The sequence below is a fragment of the Marmota marmota genome, unplaced genomic scaffold (genome assembly GCF_001458135.2).
Source record: "Marmota marmota marmota unplaced genomic scaffold, marMar, whole genome shotgun sequence".
Lineage (NCBI taxonomy): Eukaryota > Metazoa > Chordata > Mammalia > Rodentia > Sciuridae > Marmota > Marmota marmota.
In genome coordinates, this window is record NW_025999990.1 from 43,084,386 (window position 1) to 43,104,047 (window position 19,662).

Consider the following 19,662-nt stretch of genomic DNA (forward strand, 5'->3'; position numbering starts at 1 on the left):
TTGAATTTCAGGAATGTGTCTACTTTTTAGTGTTTTATTTGCTTTCTGTTAACATGTAGAAAAGATTTTGCTGCTTATTTTAGGAGTCAGTCTAAAAATATATGCATGCTCACTATTTATATAATAAATAACTTATATACACAGTCAAAAGAACAAATATGCCACTTTCTTTTCAGTTGAAAGAGTATATATTATTTAATTTACCACAGAAAAGTAGTCAGGAAGCTCTGTTAATTTATATTGGTTAGTAGGAAACACTACATGATAACTTTTGTGTGAACATTTGGTTATAATTTTGTTGCATTAATAAAAAGCAAATAATTTTGGAGTAGTAGATATTCAGTGTCCTCAACGCTATTATGTCCTTTCCTAATACATATGCTTCCCCATTTATATTTTAGTCTACTTTTGTATGTTTTATTCACATTTTTAAGCATTTTAAACAGTCTTTTTAGTGTTTTAAAAAAAGGTAAAATTGATATTTATGTTATAAAGTGCTTCATTTTTCAGTCCTTCAATCTATTGGCTTATATGCTTGTTTTCTCCAATTAAGATAAAATCATTATATAGGCACAACTGGTGGAATATTAAATGGTGGCAATATGTCTTTCTAGTCAGTGTTAAAATAAAAATTACTGAGTGTGTGTATATGCTATGTAGTATATATGGTTATAGTGTGAATATAGTGTTCATGTGTTTTGTATAGATGGTTAAGCAGCTATGTGTTAGTTTTTCTCAAGTTTGAATTGCTTTGATATAATATTTAGTAGCCCAAAGATTTAGAGTTTTACAGTTATATTAAGAAGAAAGTCATTTTAAATAATTGACACTTTACTTAATATCCTAATTCAAAATTTGACCTGCTACTTTTTTTTAGGAAGGTATGGTACGATGTGATACAGCAGTTGGAACACCTGATTATATTTCCCCTGAAGTATTAAAATCCCAAGGTGGTGATGGTTATTATGGACGAGAATGTGACTGGTGGTCAGTTGGGGTATTTTTATATGAAATGCTTGTAGGTGAGTAATGAGGGTTTTATGTACCTGATATAGTTCATCCCAAAACTCACTGCTTGGCTTCTTCTAATTAATATTTGTTATATTAAGTAATGTTGATTTTGTTTATAGGAAATACACATGATCCAAAATCTGCTTTGTATGTGTTTTTTAAAGCTATTTAAAGGATTAGAGCAAATTCGTGTTCTTTTATTATAATAAATGTATATTTTCTTTAAAAAAATTTTTTTTTTATATTTGTAGATGGACAGTATGCCTTTTATTTGTTTTTTATTTTTATGTGATGCTGATGATCAAACCCAGTGCCTCACGCATGCTAGGCAAGCGCTCTGCAACTGAGCTACAGACCCAGCCTGAATGTGTGTTTCTTTTTTTTGGGGGTTATGAACTCCCATTTTTATTCCAAATACAGATTGCAGAATCACATCGGTTACACATCCACATTTTTACATAATGCCATATTAGTAACTGTTGTATTCTGCTATCTTTCCTATCCTCTACTATCCCCCCTCCCCTCCCATCTTCTCTCTCTACCCCATCTACTATAATTCATTTCTCTCCTTGTTTTTTTTCCCATTCCCCTCACAACCTCTTATATGTAATTTTGTATAACAATGAGGGTCTCCTTCCATTTCCATGCAATTTCCCTTTTCTCTCCCTTTCCCTCCCACCTCATGTCTCTGTTTAATGTTAATCTTTTCCTCCTGCTCTTCCTCCCTGCTCTGTTCTTAGTTGCTCTCAGTACATCAAAGAAGACATTTGGCATTTGTTTTTTAGGGATTGGCTAGCTTCACTTTTAACACATATTTAAAAAGGGAACTTTGACTCTTTTCCTTTAACATAGATTTTTTTTGAAATGTATTTTATTTTGCTTTTATGTTCCTTATCAATTTTTCAGGTGATACACCTTTTTATGCAGATTCTTTGGTTGGAACTTACAGTAAGATTATGAACCATAAAAATTCACTAACTTTTCCTGATGATAATGACATATCAAAAGAAGCAAAAAATCTCATTTGTGCCTTCCTTACTGACAGGTAAATAATCTTGACATTGAACTCCTGTTAATTCTTAAGAATTCTAATCTTACTGCTCAGTTTGTAAGATCATATCTAAGCTCCTACATGTGAACTAATAAAATATAAATTCCCCCATTCCCAAAATCATTTATGACAATGAAATCTGGTATAATTTTATAATATACTCTGTTATTTTAGATTTCAACTTACTTTCTGTACTTAAGCCATTGGGATAATAATGTAGTCTTTGCTGATGGCTAGAGCAGATAACATTTTATTTTTTGTTAAATTTTTTAACTTGATTAATTATCAGAATGACAGTGTATTTTGTTGAGTCTAAGAATTTTTCTTAACATTTTAACATCTCAAGAGTGCATCTCACATCAGTGGTATGTATTTATTTAGTTGAGTTTTTTTCTTATAGTTATATAAAAATGATGGTGCATTTTCCAATTTTCTATTTGATGGTACCTAGAGAAAGCATAAAGCTATAAATATATACATTTTCTACCTCCTTTTTTCTCGACATTGTCATTGGCATTATGTTTTCTATATTCAGCAAGTATTAGATAAATGTACTTTGTTTTTGAAACAAAAATGTCATAGTTTGTATATTTCTGTGATTTCCTTTGTATTTGTTTCTGTTCTGTTCTGTTGTATTTATTTGCAGTGCTGGGAATCAAACCCAGATCCTTACACATACTGGGCAAGCACTCAGTAGTGGTTTATTTTTAAATATAAAAATGAATCAAGTAACTTAGTAATAAGATTACACTTAATGCATTTAATTTTGATTATGGATTAATTTAAATAATAGGGTGGCTTCAGACTTTAAATATCTTTCAATTTTAAGATTCATTTTCATTAAAATTAAGTCACTTTTATTAAAACTAACTTATATTTCCTTATTTCCTTTAGACTGTGAAATTAGGTAGACTTTTCAAAGTTTACATTTTAATTTAAAGAACTGTGTTGGGGGGATTGTCATATAGAAGTGAGCAAGATTCATAGTATTTTTTCTAATAGTTCATTTTTAAAAAAATATTTATTTTTAGTTGTAGTTGGATACAATACCTTTTTAAAAAATTTTATTTATTTTTATGTAGCCTTGAGGATCGAACCCAGGGCCGTGTATGTGCTAGGCGAGCATTCTACCACTGGGCCACAACTACACAAACAAATTAGGCATTTATAGTACAGAAAAATAATTACGACGACGTACGTACTGTGGAAGTCCTAGGGAGGTTCTCTAATCCAGTCTGGAAGAGTCAGTGACAGCTTCTTAGAGACAATATCATACATCTAAAATAATTTATTCTTTAACTTATGAAAAAAAATTGAAATTCAGGTATCCTCTTTGTATTCTACTGGAGAACAGACCATGCTAAGTTCCTCTTTCCAATTCAGCTAAAGGCACATTTTTTAAAATTTTGATGCTCACCAAAACAAGGCCAGCAATCAATACCTTGTCCAGTTAAAGCTCTGAATTTTGTAGCAATGTCAGGAATTGCTACAAAAATCATTGGGTTTTGATTGGTCAGAAATATTGAATAGTTTAGAAAATAAAATTTTAAATATAAAATGTTTTTCTGGAATTTTTTGGTGTAAAAGAAAACTGTTGGTTGCAAAGAAAAATGCATAACTTTATAATCATAAGAAGAAAACTGCATTGTGTTTTATTCATCATGCTGTTGAAGCAAGACGATGATTCATCTGGATTCTCAATATCAGTACAAGAGTCATGGAATATTAACAAGTCTATATTTTTGTATATTTTCCCTTAGTATTCTTTAAATGATTTCTTTAGTGTTCTCAGTCTTCTGCTTATTCTCTATTTTGGCTGAAAATTATGCTAAAAATATAATTTCAAGGTCTGCACAGGTTTATTATTCTGTCTACAGATAAACCTAGACAGGTTATAAGAAGATGTTAAATATTTGGGATGGGGTTGTAGCTCAGTGGTAGAGCACTTGGCTAGCATGCGTGAGGCACTGGGTTCCATCCTCAGCACTACATAAAAAGAAATAAATAAAAATAAAGGTCCGTCAACAACAATAACAAAAATTAATTACTTTTCTTCTTTCTTCAGAGAAGTGAGATTAGGAAGAAATGGTGTAGAAGAAATCAAACGACATCTGTTCTTCAAAAATGATCAGTGGGCTTGGGAAACACTCCGAGACAGTAAGTTTTTTTTTCTTGCACATTAGATTTCCTATTTGTAAGTAACTTCTGATGCTACATCCCTGTTCTGTATGGAAATTGTCTTAATCTACTAAAAAACAAGAGTATTTGATAATATTGGGGAAATTATATAACTCCTCCCCTCATGTCCCACTCAAGATACCAAGATGAATAATACAGGTGGAATGAATTTGGTCTCAGCAGTTGTAATTTGATATTTGATCTTTGTTGTTTCCTTGTGGAGGAAGTAAATTAAGTCAAGTAATAGTAGTATTGTTATTTGTTTGACTTTTTTTTTTTTTTAATTTTTATTGTTGGTTGTTCAAAACATTACATAGTTCTTGATCTATCATATTTCACACTTTGATTCAAGTGGGTTATGAACTCCCATTTTTACCCCGTATATTGTTTGACTTTTAAAATGTGTTTTCTTGTGAAAGGGCAAGTTATTTTTATTAAAACTTATATTTAGGAAATTTATTATTACTGAATACTAGAATTTAATTTTATGAGGGTATTGGAAATTGTGATATATTTGATTTCATCAGGGTCTTGGCAGCTTGCAATTAAGATATAAAAATAATGTAGCTAGGCGAGGTGGCGCACACCTGTAATCCCAGCAGCTCTGGAGGCTAAGATAGGAGGATTATGAGTTCAAAGCTAGCCTCAGCAACTATGAGGCACTAAGCAACTCAGTGATACTCTGTCTCTAAATAAAATGCAGAATAGGGCTGGGGATGTGGCTCAGTGGTTGAGTGCCCCTGAGTTAAATCCCTGGTGCAAAAAAAAAAAAAAAAAAGAGTACTGTGTAAGGAAGTTAATTTTCAATTAATCTAGAACATTTCCTTATATTTTTAAAATAAAGTTAAAATTATAAGTTTATTTGCAGAAAATCTTGCACAAGGTAGTTGAATCAAAATTGTTGTATAATAGGGTTCTCATCATCTTTGTAGATTTAGAAAGACAAGAATTCATCTTTTACCCTTATGAAGCCTCAGAATTTTCTTGTCCTTTTTACTTTTCAGAAAAAGGATAATGTGTATAGCAGTCCCTAACTTCCTGCTATATCAGTAGCAGTGAATAGTAATAACGGGAGTGAACTCACCTATGTAGTTTTTTTTAAAAAAATGTTTTTAGTTGTAGGTGGATACAGTACCTTTATTTTATTTATATATGATGCTAAGAATTGAGCCCAGTGCCTTACACGGCTACGTAAGCAAGCACGCTACAACTGAGCTACAATCTCAGTCCTCATCTAGGTAGTTTTAGAACAGTTAAAAAATTAGATATTTGGGGCTGGGGCTATAGCTTAGTGGCAGAGCACTTGACTAGCATGTGTGAAGCACTGTGTTTTAATCCTCAGCACCATATAAAAATAAAAAAAAAAAAAGGCATTCTGTCCATGTACAACTACAAAAAATATATTTTAAAAGTTAGGTATTTGTCTTAAGAATTACCTAATTAGTTTAGACAGTGAGGATTCTTTGGTGGGATAGGGAGTGGATTTAGTTAGCTTTGAAGAAATAGATCATATAGGTTTGTCAGTCAATATTCCAGTTGTTAAATGTTTTAAAAGAAGCAGTTAAATATTTTCCAACTATAGTCCATATATTTTGCAAAGCTATAAAATTCTCTTAAGAAGAAGAAAGGGAAATAATTTTTTCTGGAAATCAAGAAATTATACTTCAACAAAGAATGGCATTGAATGATTGGCTATCTTGAGTGCTATAAGAAGACCTTGACCTTGGGCGAATGTATTAAAGTTATGCTGAGAAATGAGGAACTTCCTCCTCTTCATTAGTAAATGTGACATGATAATCTTCAGGTTGCAAGAGAAAATATTCCAAGATAAAGTTGAGCAGGAAGTAAAACAAATGGTTACATTGTAAAATTTTATGTTTTTATTCAAGTTATTCTCTTAGCAAAGTTTAAGAAAACAGAGTATACAAATACAATTATAAATCTGAAGAAAGTTTTCTTTAGGCCCCTTTTAAATTATCTTTGGAATTGCCTTAAGTTGTTTTGCAAATGAAGTTAGGAAATGCATAAATAACCATAGGATAACCACATGATAAATAATTCTGAAAAATACAGTATATTTTATGGATTCAAAACTGAATTATTAATTAGGAATGGAGGCAATTTAATTGACAAATTATTTGTTGAACACCTATTACGTGGTGAGCACTATGTTATTTGAAGAACTAGGAGAGCATCAGTGATCATGCCAACAAAAATTTTACACTTGTGGAGCTCATAGTCTCATGAAATCGGGGGTGTTGAGAGCCACAGCCGAAGGGGCCCCAGCAAACTTCCAGCTGCCAGCTGATGATTGGCTCACAGCTGCCCCAGCAAACTTCTAGCTGCCAACTGATTGGCTCCTCTGTGGTGATGCTCATTGGGTTGTTTCCCCTGTGGCCCACCAAATGCCGCAGTCTGGGCACAATTCAGGAGCCACTTGTCAAAAGAAACAAACTTTATTTTTAGAACACACAGCCAAACCACACAGCTCTTCAGGAAAACCTTCAGAGCCCAACTGCCACCACCGGTTTCCCACAAGCCTCTCCACCTCCCCCACTCCTGCTCTTGAGACCGATTGGCTGGGTCGCGTGGGCAGAGCCAAAAAAAGTCCCCCAATGAGCAGCTCCATGGTCTGAAAGGGCGCGGAAACAACCCAATGAGCATCATGGCAGAGGAGCCAATCAGTTGGCAGCTAGAAGTTTGCTGGGGCCGCAGTGAGCCAATCATCAGCTGACAGCTGGAAGTTTGCTGGGGCCCCTTCGGCTTTGGCTCTCAACAAAATCAATGACATTTTATTATATTGTTTTATTATATTATTTTATTATTATTATATAATATAATAATAAATTAATATATTATTAAAATATATTAAATTAATATAATAAATTAATATATTATTATATAATATATTATATATATTATATTATTATATTATTTTATTATATTGAGTACAAAATCAATGACATTTTATTATATTGCTGTATATTCTTAACGTAAATGCTTTTATTTAAAAAAAAAAACAATGACTTCACTGATAAATCAAAGGAACTGTGAAGAGCTTCTTTGAATTTGTTATGTAATTTATTAGTAGTATTATTTTCTTTTTAAAATATATATTGTTTGATACAGTTTTGCAATAAACATTTTGATAGCTTTTCCTAATCTCAGTAGATCCTGTTTTGTAGTTATTGAAAAAGACAAAGAAATATTGAAGCCTCTAGAACTTACTGTTCTTACTCTTCCTACCCTTTTTTTTTACTTCCCACCCCTAAAATACCAAGAATAGTTTTATTTGAACTGACCTCACTAACCTAATTTTTTAAAAATTATGTAAGCTATGATTCCTTTTAATTTTTTGACTCTATACAATTTTATTTGGCAAGACTGCTTTCTTTTATAATAATTATTTTAGTAGTTTTGTCACTTACACATCTCTAAGTTATAATGCCAATTAGTTTTACTCTTTTGTTCCTCAGTCGTATGGGAGCAGGGTACAAAATGCTTGATTTTTGGCAGACTTCCTGTGAGTTTCTTGATTGTGTTCACTCTTAATTTAGAGGCACAAAGTATTAAGATTGTGAAGTTAGTCATTCACTCATTTGAGACAGAATTGAAGAATTGACAGAGAGTAAGTTTAAAGATAGGAGACAAAAGAAGTGAAAAGACCCAAATAATTTGGTATGCTACAAGCACAATATGAGCACTATAAAATAATGCAGTTAGAGCACACTATTTTATACTCCCATGGGCAGAATACATAAAGAACTAAGGTCCAGCTTCTGCATATCTTCATCAACTGTGCTTTTCTATGATTTTCTTTTAGTAGTAACCATCCTAATGAGAATATAGTTGTATCTCATTATGGTTTTTTAAAAATATTTTTTAGTTGTCAATGGACTTTTTATTTATTTATATGTAGTGCTGAGAATCGAACCCAGTGACTCACACGTTAGGCAAGCGCTCTACCGGTGGGCTACAACTCAGCCCTCATTATGGTTTTGATTTGCATTTTTCTAATGACTGGGGCGATGTTAAACATCTTTTCATGTGCTTATTTTATTCGCCATCCACATATCTGCTTGAGAAATTTCTATGAAAGTCTTTTGCCCATTTTTGAGTTGAGTTGTGTGTTTTTGTTGTTGAGTTGTAGGGGTTCTTTATGTATTCTGAATATTAATCCCTTATCAGATACATGGTTTGCAAATATTTTCTCCCATTCTCTGGGTTTCTCTCCCCCTTTCTCCCTCCCCCCATAGGTATTGGGATTGAACCCAGGGACACTTAACCATTGATCCTCATTCCCCAACCCCCTTTTATTATTGTTTTATTTTGACACAGGGTCTCATTCACTAAGTTACTGAGGTTGACTTGGAACTTTTGATCCTCTTGCCTCAGTCTCCTAAATAACTGGGATTACAGGCATGCACCACCACACCCAGATTTTCATTCTATTGGTAGTGTCCTTTGACACACAAAAATTTTCTTGTTTTGTTTTGTTATTATGGATTTAACCTACTGGTGCTTTATCGCTGAATTATATCCCATAACATTTATGTTTTAGTTGTAGGTGGACACAATTACCCTTATTTTATTGTTATGTGGTGCTGAAGATCGAACCCAGTGTCTCACACATACTAAGTGAGCACTCTTCCTCTGAGCCACAACCCCAGCCTATCCCCAGTCTTTTTAAATTTCTTATTCAAGACAGGATCTTGTTAAGTTGCCAAGGCTGGCCTTAAATTTGTGCTCCTTTGCCTCAACCTTCTGATTCGCTAGTATTTATAGGTGTGTACCACCATGACAGGCCTGGGATGTTCTATGTATAGGATCATGTCATCTATGAATAGAGTAGTTTTAACTTATTTATTTCCAGTTTAGATGTCCCCCACCACCACCACTTTTTTTTTACGTACCTAATTATTCAGACTTGATCTTCAAGTATAATGTTAAATAGCAATGGTGAAAATGGGCTTTCTTGTATTCCTTATCATGGGGAAAGGTTTTAGTCTTTAACCATTGAGTATGATAGTAGTTGTGGGATTTTAGACTTGTTAAATACTTTTTCTGCATCAAGTGGAATGATTGTGTTTTTCTTCCCTTTATTCTGTTATTGTAATATAGTTGTCCTTAGTGTCCATGGAGGATTGGTTTGAGAACCCTGAACAGATACCAAAATTTGAAAATACTCAAGTCCCTGATATAAAATGGCACAGTAGGGCTGCAGTTGTGGCTCAGTAGTAGAGCTTGCCTCTCACATGTGAGGCACTGGGTTCAATCTTCAACACCACATAAAAATAAACAAAATAAAGACATTGTGTTCAACTGTAATTAAAATTTTTTTTTAAAAAAAATGGCACAGTAATTGCATAGAACTCACACACATCTTTCAACATACTTTGACTCATCTCTATAAATAAATAGTTGTAATACCGTTCTTTTAGGGAATAATGACAAAAAAAAAAGTCTGTACATCTTTAAACACAGTTCTTTTTAAAGGTTATTTTGAATCTTGTTTTGGTTGAATCAAAACCAAACCTTTATATAGAGGACCAGATACATTGCACTGATTGATGTGGTGAAGTACCTTGTAGTAAATCCCATTTAGTCATAGAGTACAGTTCTGTTTAAAATTTTTTTAGTTGATGATAAAATTGGCTGTATTTATGACATGTTCATCCTTTGAATATGGCACTGTGTTCTATTTGCAACTTTTTTTTTTTGTATCTATGCTAATAAAAGGTATTACTCTGGGCTTTTGTTTGTTTTGGTGTCTTTGTTATTGGTGTCAGCAATGCTGATCTCATGGAATTTATTAGGAACTTTTCCCTCTATTTTTTAGAAGTGCTTGAGGTGGGTTTATGTTGTAAAGCCGTCTAGTGTTGAACTTTTTATGTTGTGTAGACTGTAGATATTTTTTACTATTTTTAAAATCTCTTTACTTGTTTTGGGTCTCTTCTAATTTCTAACTTTTATTTTAGCAAGTTTTAGTTGATGGTGTTTTTAGGAATTTGTCCAGTTCATCTATAATTTGTTGGTACACACTCATTCATAGTACTTTCTTTAATACTTCTTATTCCTAAATGATTAGTATCTTTATGCTTACTTTTATTGTTCATGTCTTTTTTCCCCCTAAGTTCAGTAAAATGGTTGTCATTTATTTTTAGCTTTTTAAAGAACCACTTTTAATTTTTTTTATTAACTTTTGTTATTGGTTTTACGTTCTTTATTTTATCTGTACTATAATCTTTTTTTTGCTAGCTCTAGATTTATTTACTTTTTTCTAGTTTTATAATTTCAAGTTAATGGTTTATGAGATCTTTCTTGTTTTTAATATAGACATTTACAGCTGAAATTTTCTCTTGTGTACTGTTTTTACTGAATCCCATAAGTTTTGGCATGATATTTTCATTTTCATCAAAATAGTTTTCTATATCTCCCTCTGATTTGTTCTTTCACTCATTTGGTGGTTTAAGAAAATTTTGAGTTCCACAATATTTTCAGACTTCTGGTTTAATTCCATTGTGATTTGAAAAGTGATTTTAATCTTTTTACATTTATTCAGACTTCTTTTTGGCCTAATATATAGTCCCTCCTGGAAAATGTCTTTTAAGTGTTCTTGAGAAAACATGTATTCTACTTTGGTTGGGTGAAATGTGTTCTGTATATCTATTATATATCTAGTTGGTTTATGGTTGTTCAAATCTTGTATTTTCTTATTGATTTTGTCTTTATGTGTTCTTTTTCTCCCTGAATTCATGTCAGCATTTCCTTCATATACTTTGGAGCTGTGTTGTTCATATTTATAATTGTTACATTTTCTTAATATATTAAGCTTTTTCTTGATATTATCAATGTGTGGTGTCTTTCTCTGCCTCTTTCAATAGTTTTGATTTAAAGTCTGTTTTGTCTGATGTCAGTTTAGCCATTCCTCTTTTTTTTTTTTTCAAGAGAGAGAACTTTTTAATATTTATTTTTAAATTTTCGGTGGACACAACATCTTTATTTTTTTTTTACTTTTATGTGGTACTGAGGATTGAACCCAGTGCCCCGCGCATGCCAGGCGAGCCGCTACCGCTTGAGCCCCATCCCCAGCCCTAGCCATTCCTCTTTTGCATGGAATGTATTTTCCACTTTCAACCTATTTATGTCTGTTGATCTAAAGTGAGTCTCTGTAAAGAGCATATTCTTGGATCATTTTTTATTTTATTCTGCCAATCTCAGCCTTTTAATTGGTGAGTTTAATTCGTTTAAATTTACAGTGAATACTGATAAGGAAATATTTCTTTTATTTTTCTATTTTCTGTATTTTATTTTTGCTTCTTAAGTGTTTAATTACTACCTTTTGTGTTTTTCCTTTTCTGTATGTTTTTTAAGTTGGTCAACATGGAGATTACATTTAAAACCCTAAATTGGTAACAGTCTAAGTTGAATTGATACTAGTTTACTTTTAGTGTCATACAAAAATGGCTTTTATACAAATTGTCCTTACCCTATATATTGTCATTGTCACAATTTAAATCTTTTTATATTGTATGCTCATTAACTTAAGTTTATGATTATTGCATAATGCATTTGTTTTTTAAATCATATGTGAGGAGAAAAAAGCTGTTACAAGCCAAAAATACTATAATACTGGCTTTTACATTTATGTGCGCAGTTAGGTTTACTGATCTTTCTTTAAGGCCTTGAGTTAGGGCAGCTTGATTTTGCTATTTGATTATAATGCATTTTTATGTGGATATTTTGGCACTTTCCTTGGTTGACCCTCATTTACATTATATATGAATATAAATTTACATCTTTTATCAGATTTGGGAGGTTTGAGGCCATTATTTCTTCAAATATATTTTCTGCTGCTTTTTCTCCTCTCCCTATGAACTCCCATAATGCATGTGTTGGTCTAGTTGATGGTGCCATACTTCCCTTCCACTGTGTTTGCTTTTTCATGTCAGCACCAGAATTTCTATTTTGTTCCTTTTTCTGTCTCTGTCTTAATATTTTCTATTTAAGATAGCATTCTTCTGGTTCCTATAGTTTATTTCTTCATCCTTTATAGCCTTTGGTACATATTTAAGAAAGTTTATTTTAAGATTTTGTGTATTTGTGACAACCAGAAATGTACACAGATATTCCCAAAAGTCCCCTGTAGGCAAAATTTCTTCATGATTGAGAATTTTTTGAAAGTAAAATGCATGCCATTCCATAATTGACTGTAGACTTCCCTGGGTTCAGCAACCTTTTATTTTTCTCTCATTTTACATATTAGGAAATTAATTATTAGGATATCAGCATTGTATGGTCAAGCAGTTCTCTTGGCCTTAAAGAAATAAATGGTAGAAGAACTTTTTTTTTTTAACTCATTGCTGTTAGTTAATACTACAACTTTGTTGGGCTAAATCTGTTGTTGTGTTCCCAAATTATTCAGATATTTCAGTGTGTCTAAGATTGCCTGAAAATAGATATTTCTTGCCTGAAGCACCCAGCTAACTAAAAAAATAGTTCCTTTATATGAGATTAAGACCATGAAACTGTTCAGTTGTTTTTTTGTTGCCTTGCTTATCTTTATCTTTTTTCCCAAAGAAAAAGGAAACAATTGTTTCTGAAATGAGTATTTAGTATTTTGATAATAATTCATTTTGTGTATTATAAACTATTGTGCCTTTAAACTAAAAAATATGTATCCTAAATTTATTTTTAATGTACCGCTTATAGCATATTCAAGCTTTAATGTGGTATTTTCTCCTGGATTATGAATATTTAAAGACTGTCGCATATCATTTTAAATTATTAGGTATATGTACGTCTTGCCCCTCCCCATCATGTTTACAATCTTGAGATGCTTTATCCATGTTTTTGTGTCCTTGCTTTTTTTTTTTTTAACCGTGTCGTAAATACTGAATTATTCTTAATCACTTAATTCTGGAAGTAGCTAGTCTGAAACTAATTCAAAATCATTTGCTCCTTATTGTTTAATCTTATGGAGATATTGAATGATAGAAATATTGATCATGTAGATTTGATGTGAATAAAAATAAAAATATTTCAGTTTCAAATTAGTAATTATATTCAGGACTACTAAGAATTAACCTTGATTTCTGGCTTGCTTCATAGCAGATTAATAAAACAATATTGTATTTAAAATTGACCCAACTTTTTAGAGTGTAGCTTGTAATGTTATAGGTTCTGGAAATTCTTTTCTATAATCCTAAATGCTTTTGAGAAATTTATACAGTGATGTATTTAAAGTAATCCTAATAACTTGACTTGTAATATTCAAGTTAAATTTGAATTATAGGTGATTTGGTATATATCATTTCAAGAATTATATAACAAACTATCAATAAACATTAACAAATTATTAATTCATAGTTTATTAATAAAATTAGTGACAAATTTACAAACCATAGATTTATGAATATTTATGGGTTTGTGAATATTATTCGTTATACAGCAGTGAACAGTAGATTTATAAATTACAAATGAATGAATTAATAATTAACATTTATTAATTATAATGAATCTTAGTGTAATAGATTCATCCTGTTTGGAATTTGTTTTACAGCTATTTAGAAAAGAAACATCATTATTATTGTCATTATTTATTTATTTATTATTATTTTTTTCTTGAGATGAGGTCTCAATTCTGTTCCCCAGGTTGGTCTTGAACTCCTGGGCTCAAGGGAGCCTCTTGCCTCAGCCTCCTAAGTAGCTGGGACTAAAGGTGTACACTACCATACTGGGCTGGTATAGAATCTTTGTGTCACTTTGTATATTTGAAATCAACAACACTTTTCTTTCTATTTTTAGCTGTAGCACCAGTTGTACCTGATTTAAGTAGTGACATTGATACTAGTAATTTTGATGACTTAGAAGATGATAAAGGAGATGAAGAAACATTCCCTATTCCTAAAGCTTTTGTTGGCAATCAACTACCTTTTGTAGGATTTACATATTATAGCAATCGTAGGTAAGTAAGCTAAATAGTAATTTTAGGGGTGGGTTCTGATTTTATTATATTCATATTATTTTCTTAGGGATATCTAAAGATCCTTTTAAAGTATATTTAATGAGATATACAGATATATCTTCTAATATTTATAATACCATTTTTCAGTGATGCATGGTATTTCTAGCATTTCATGTTTGATTTTTTTTTTTAGACTCATTTATATTCAGGATATAAATGTTTTTCAGAAATTGCTGTCTGATGTACTTTATGTCCTCAAGTGACAATTAATAGGTCAAAAGACACTGTTAATACTGATATTTAGGTCAGTGTTGTTATCTAAAGATTTATGATTTATAATACAGTTTGGAATAATATATAATATTAACTTTCCTAGCAATATCATCTCTATATTGTTACCCAAGGTCCATAATTTTTAGCTCTTCAAAAATCGATTTTTCCCAGATACTATTTAATAAATTCACTATGTATTACAACAAATAGTATTTTCTGTACTATCATATCATGTTGAATTAGTAACTTTAATCTTCTATGCTTTCATTTCCTCAAAAATAGGGATGATGATAACATCAATAATACTTGCATCAGAGAGTTTTATAAGGGAGGAGTAAAGCAAAACACAGGAAAGCACTTAGAGCACTTTGCATGGAGTAAAAATACTCAGTGTTAGCTGTTATTACTATTAGTATTAGCTAATGTGAATTTTAGTCTTTCCAAATGTACTTGTGATGTAAGTTTAACATTATTTCTGTGCTGGACATTCATTCATTCAAAAAGGTATGTTTGATAACTTTCTCTTTGTCAAATATAAGCTAAATACCAAGGTGCAGGAAGAAAAATGACCAAGTTATAATACCTTCTCTTGAACTGCTCACATCGTAGGAAATGAATAATATAAGTTGATACATACCTCTTATTTGAAAGCCAAAGAAAGTTCTGTATTAATATATTACAATGAATCATATAACAACAATAACTGGGTGCATTAAGTTTTACTATTATTTTTTTAATTATTTCAGAATAAATTTTCTTAAAATCAAATTATACTACATTAGAGTAGTTTTAGGTATTTATTTGGAGCAATTATTAAACTACTAGTTATTATAGCTAACTGTAAGTGATTCAAGGCAAGTTTAGAAAATAAAAAGGCAATTTAGGCCTGCTTTATGAAATTTCTATAACAGTGCACTAAAAAACAATACTGAATACACAAAACACATAAGTTTTGACTCAGAGAAAAGCCCAATAATTTAGTCATTTTTTCCCCCTAACACTCGGGGTGTATAATAATGTAGCTATTTTATATTGACATATATACACAAAAGAGTGGTTTTGCTGAAATTTCTTCCCTCCCTCCCTCTCTCTCTTTCTTTCTTTCTTTGGTGCTTTTATCAATTATTCTTTGAATTGGTTTCTGAAACACTCAGGATATTGATTAAAAACAACTCCCAGTATTTTTGGATTTTTCTATACTATAGTTCAACAGTTAATTATTTTATTTACATTTTTCTATACAAAGGTAATCTTTAATTAACTAAACACTAAGTTATTTGTACTACATTGCCATGTACTTCATTATGTTCTCTGATTTTCCTTTTTATTCCTGTCTCAAGTGTAATTTTTAGTTTTTTTTTAAAAATATTTTTTAAAAATATCTTTATTTTATTTATTTATTTTTATGTGGTACTGAGGATTGAACCCAGGGTCTTGCACATGCTAGTCGAATACTCAACCCCAGCCCCTTTAGGTTTTTTTTTAACTAATGTTTTTTTATTTATATATGACAGTGGGATCCATAACAATTCTTATTACACATAGCACAATTTTTTATATTTCTGGTTGTATACAACGTTCATTCACACCAAGTCGTGTCTTCAATTTTTAGGTTTTTTAAAAATAGAAATTTTATTGTATAGGGCTTTTTGGTTTTTCTTTTTCAGGAATTGAACCCAGAGCTTGCACATTTGGGGCAAATGCTCTGCCACTGACCTGTGTCTCCAGCCTTGACATTTTACTATGTTCTTAAGTGTCATAGCCTTATCAATTAATATAGTAATTTTAAGATAAGTGCCTATAATATGAATAGGTAAAAGTGTGATTGCTTTTAATAAGGAAGCAATAAAATATGAGTGACCCTTACTATTATATGTAAGTCTAATTTTGAATATACTAGTGTGAACTAGAAAACTTCGGAAACTCTTATCCCTGAAATATAAAAATATCTTTTAATTGTCAAGGGCAGAGATCTTTATTGCTAAAGTATAGTTGTTATTCACTGTTAATACCTATGTGTTAATAGCTGAACCTATACAGCTGTGAAATGTACTGTAACTATTTGGTATTTTGAGAGCGCTCTTCTAGTTAAAGTGCTGACAGTAAGTGGTGGTGATGGTGGAAATAATAATATTGGTATTGGATCATGTTGGAGGTGATAGCAGGAGCAATAGCAGCAGTACCTTACTTTTACATGATATTTGGTATCTTAGAAAAAATTTCACATATACTATCTATCTAACTCTACTTATTTGATATTGCTGTAAGACATGTAAAGATCTTTTTTTAATTATTTTTTTAGTTGTAGATGGACACAATACCTATCTACCTACCTTTTTTTCTTTAATGTGGTGCTGAGGATTGAAGCCAGTGCCTCATATGTGCCAGGCAAGCCCTTTACCACTGAGCTACAACTCCAGCCCTGTGAAAATCATTTTTTTTTTTTTTTTTAGTTGCAGTTGGACATTTACTTATTTATTTTTATGTGGTGCTGAGGCTCGAACCCAGCGCCTCGCACGTGTTAGACGAGTGCAATACTGATGAGCCACAACCCCAGCTCCCCCTGTGAAGATCTTTAAGTCTCACCAACCACCTGTATTTTTATGTAATTCTAACTTTACACTGAATTAAATTAAAGAACTCTTCAAGGCTTGGTGTCCCAAAATTTGGTAGGATTTTACCCAGACTTTGATTCTGTTATTTCAATTACTTAGGCAAGAAAAAAAAAAGAAATAATTTAAACCCAAGCAAGCAAATATTATGTTTTGCTAAAGGATAGTTGAGGGAAGTGGAGGTAGTTGTACTCTGTCTTAAAGGTCAACGATTCCTTGTCCCTCGTTGTTAAATTCAAAAGGCTCTAAAATTGGAATCACTTTTAGTTACTGTTGGTGGCAAACCTATTACAACTTGCTCTTATGGCCAAGAAAACCTGATTTCAACTAATTTAAGACTATTTATATTTTTTATTTGTCTTCCTTGAAATAGTCACATGTTTTGTAGCAGGAATAGCAAGCAAGTCATATGATTATAGACCTAACTGGGATTTCATTTAATTATGTATCATTTCTAAAATAAAAATATGTACTTGTGCCTAATTTTTTTATAAACATAGCTAGTAAAATACTGAACATAAAATAAGCATATAGTATTTGTTATTGGTTGTTATTGGATATTAAGGTGGGTTGTTTTGTTTCTTTTCTTTTTAAACTCCTTTCCCCCAGATACTTACCTTCTGCAAATCCTAATGATAACAGAACCAGTTCCAATGTGGATAAAAGCTTGGTAGGTATTTTCTTATTTGCTTTTTAAAAATTGTTTTACGTATCATGTATTTCTGTGTATGGTATTGAGTAAGCTTATGTGTTGCTTATGAATGAGTGGTTATTGCACTTAGATTTTTCTGGCAATTTTTATCTCTTGTCTCCTTTCTGATATGAATTTTTCTGAATATCAAATGAAATAATTTATGTAAAGACAGTAAACTAAATTGCTACACAGATTGACAATAGTTGTCTTTTTAATCTTTGAAATCAGTAATATAAGTATTTCATCACTAAGGGTCTAGACATGGAAGATTTAAATGAAGATATTTTTGTATTAGTAAAGTAATTATAACATAAAATTTACCATTTTAACTATATTTTAAGTGTATACAATTCGGAGACATTAAGAACATTCACAGAATTGTGCAATCATCCACTATCCTTCTCTAGAACTTTTTCGTATCTCAAACTTAAATTCTGTACCCTGAAAAAAAAAAAACAAAACTCCCCATTTCACTCTTCTTCCAGGCCCTTATAACTATTATTCTACTTTCTGTTTCAATAAATTTGATTATTTAACCTCCTGGAATTACACAATATTTATCCTTCTGTGACTGGCTTATTTTTTTAGCATAATTCTTTAAGTTGTTGTGGTATATATCACAATATCCTTTTCTTTGTAAGGCTGAATCTTATCCTAGCAAGTATTTTAATCACACTTTGTTCATGAATTCATTAAATGAAGTTTTAATGGAAGTACTGTTACATTGTGAACATCAGCGTTGGTTAAAAACAGTGTGAAGCCATTGCTCCCATAGTTGAGGCAAAGAGAAAATCCTGTAGTGGTAGCTCAGAGAAAGCCTAACATCATAGAAGAGGAACATAAAACACTTCCAAAGCTATGGTAAAGCCAGAAGGATATGGAGAAATGGATACTTCATTTCTCTACCCTCTGATTTCCTGTTGGTCTCTCCCATGGTTTGAAACCAACTTCAAAATGATAGGGCAACAGAGTATTACAGTTTGTAGATTTTAAGGCAAAGATGAACAGAGGATAGATCTTCAAGACTAGAAGGTTGTTGGGGAAATGGAGAATAAGCACCATTTAATTTTTCCACTGGGATTTAAATTACTCTAGTAAGTACATTTTAATTGTGAGTTCTTCTGTTGCTCTTATGGTTCATGTTCATGAGAGAGGTTTTGTTGTATTTTAAAAACTCTTATTTGTTTACATTTGAGGAAATTCTTTCGTGTTAACTAGGACTTTTCTGGAAAAAAAATCAGGAATAATCATTTGACCATCCTTAAAACATTCCTTAAACACTGTACTATAGCCTACATGTTTTTTAAAATATATTTTTTAGGTTGTAAATGGACACAATATCTGTATTGTTTGTTTGTTTATTTTTATGTGGTGCTGAGGATCAAACCCAGGGCCTCACACATATGAGGCAAGCACTCTACCACTGAGCTACAACCCCAGCCTGAGCTTGTGTGTTTTAACAGAGGATTAGAGAAGTAACAACATTTTTTAGAAGCTGGTACAGTTCTTCTCTTTCTCTGATGTATTTAGTTTTAAATGTAGAAAGAGAAGGTGAGAAAAAGAGGAAAGAACTGTGTGAGTTACTTGTTTCTCTTTTAAATTTTCATCACAAAGAGCTCGCAAGTAAGTTATATAGCTCACAAGGCTTTGGGGCTCAGATGTCATTAAAATAAAAGCACTTTTGATCTAGGGAAGGTAATATTAAGGCCTTGCTGTAACTCAGCTCTCACAGCATTGTATGATTAAAAGTACATTAGATTTCAGGGAATGGAAGGGAAGGGAGCAGAGACAGGAATAGAAAAGACAGTGGAATGATTTGGACATACCTTTCCTATGTACATATGTGAATATGTCATAGTGAATCTCTACATCATGC

General features: G+C 31.6%; 1 protein-coding gene across 3 annotated transcripts in view; it reads left to right on the top strand.

Annotated features, from left to right (window-relative positions):
* Nucleotides 1-19,662, top strand: part of Rock1 (Rho associated coiled-coil containing protein kinase 1) — a 151,407-nt gene that overhangs the window by 63,268 nt on the left and 68,477 nt on the right. For all 3 annotated transcript variants that reach the window (XM_015482498.2, XM_048806464.1, XM_048806465.1), the window contains 5 exons: nucleotides 878-1,022; nucleotides 1,918-2,056; nucleotides 4,128-4,219; nucleotides 14,048-14,207; nucleotides 17,702-17,762. In XM_015482498.2, the coding sequence (XP_015337984.2) occupies nucleotides 878-1,022; nucleotides 1,918-2,056; nucleotides 4,128-4,219; nucleotides 14,048-14,207; nucleotides 17,702-17,762 (597 nt within the window). The remainder of the gene's footprint in view (nucleotides 1-877; nucleotides 1,023-1,917; nucleotides 2,057-4,127; nucleotides 4,220-14,047; nucleotides 14,208-17,701; nucleotides 17,763-19,662) is intronic.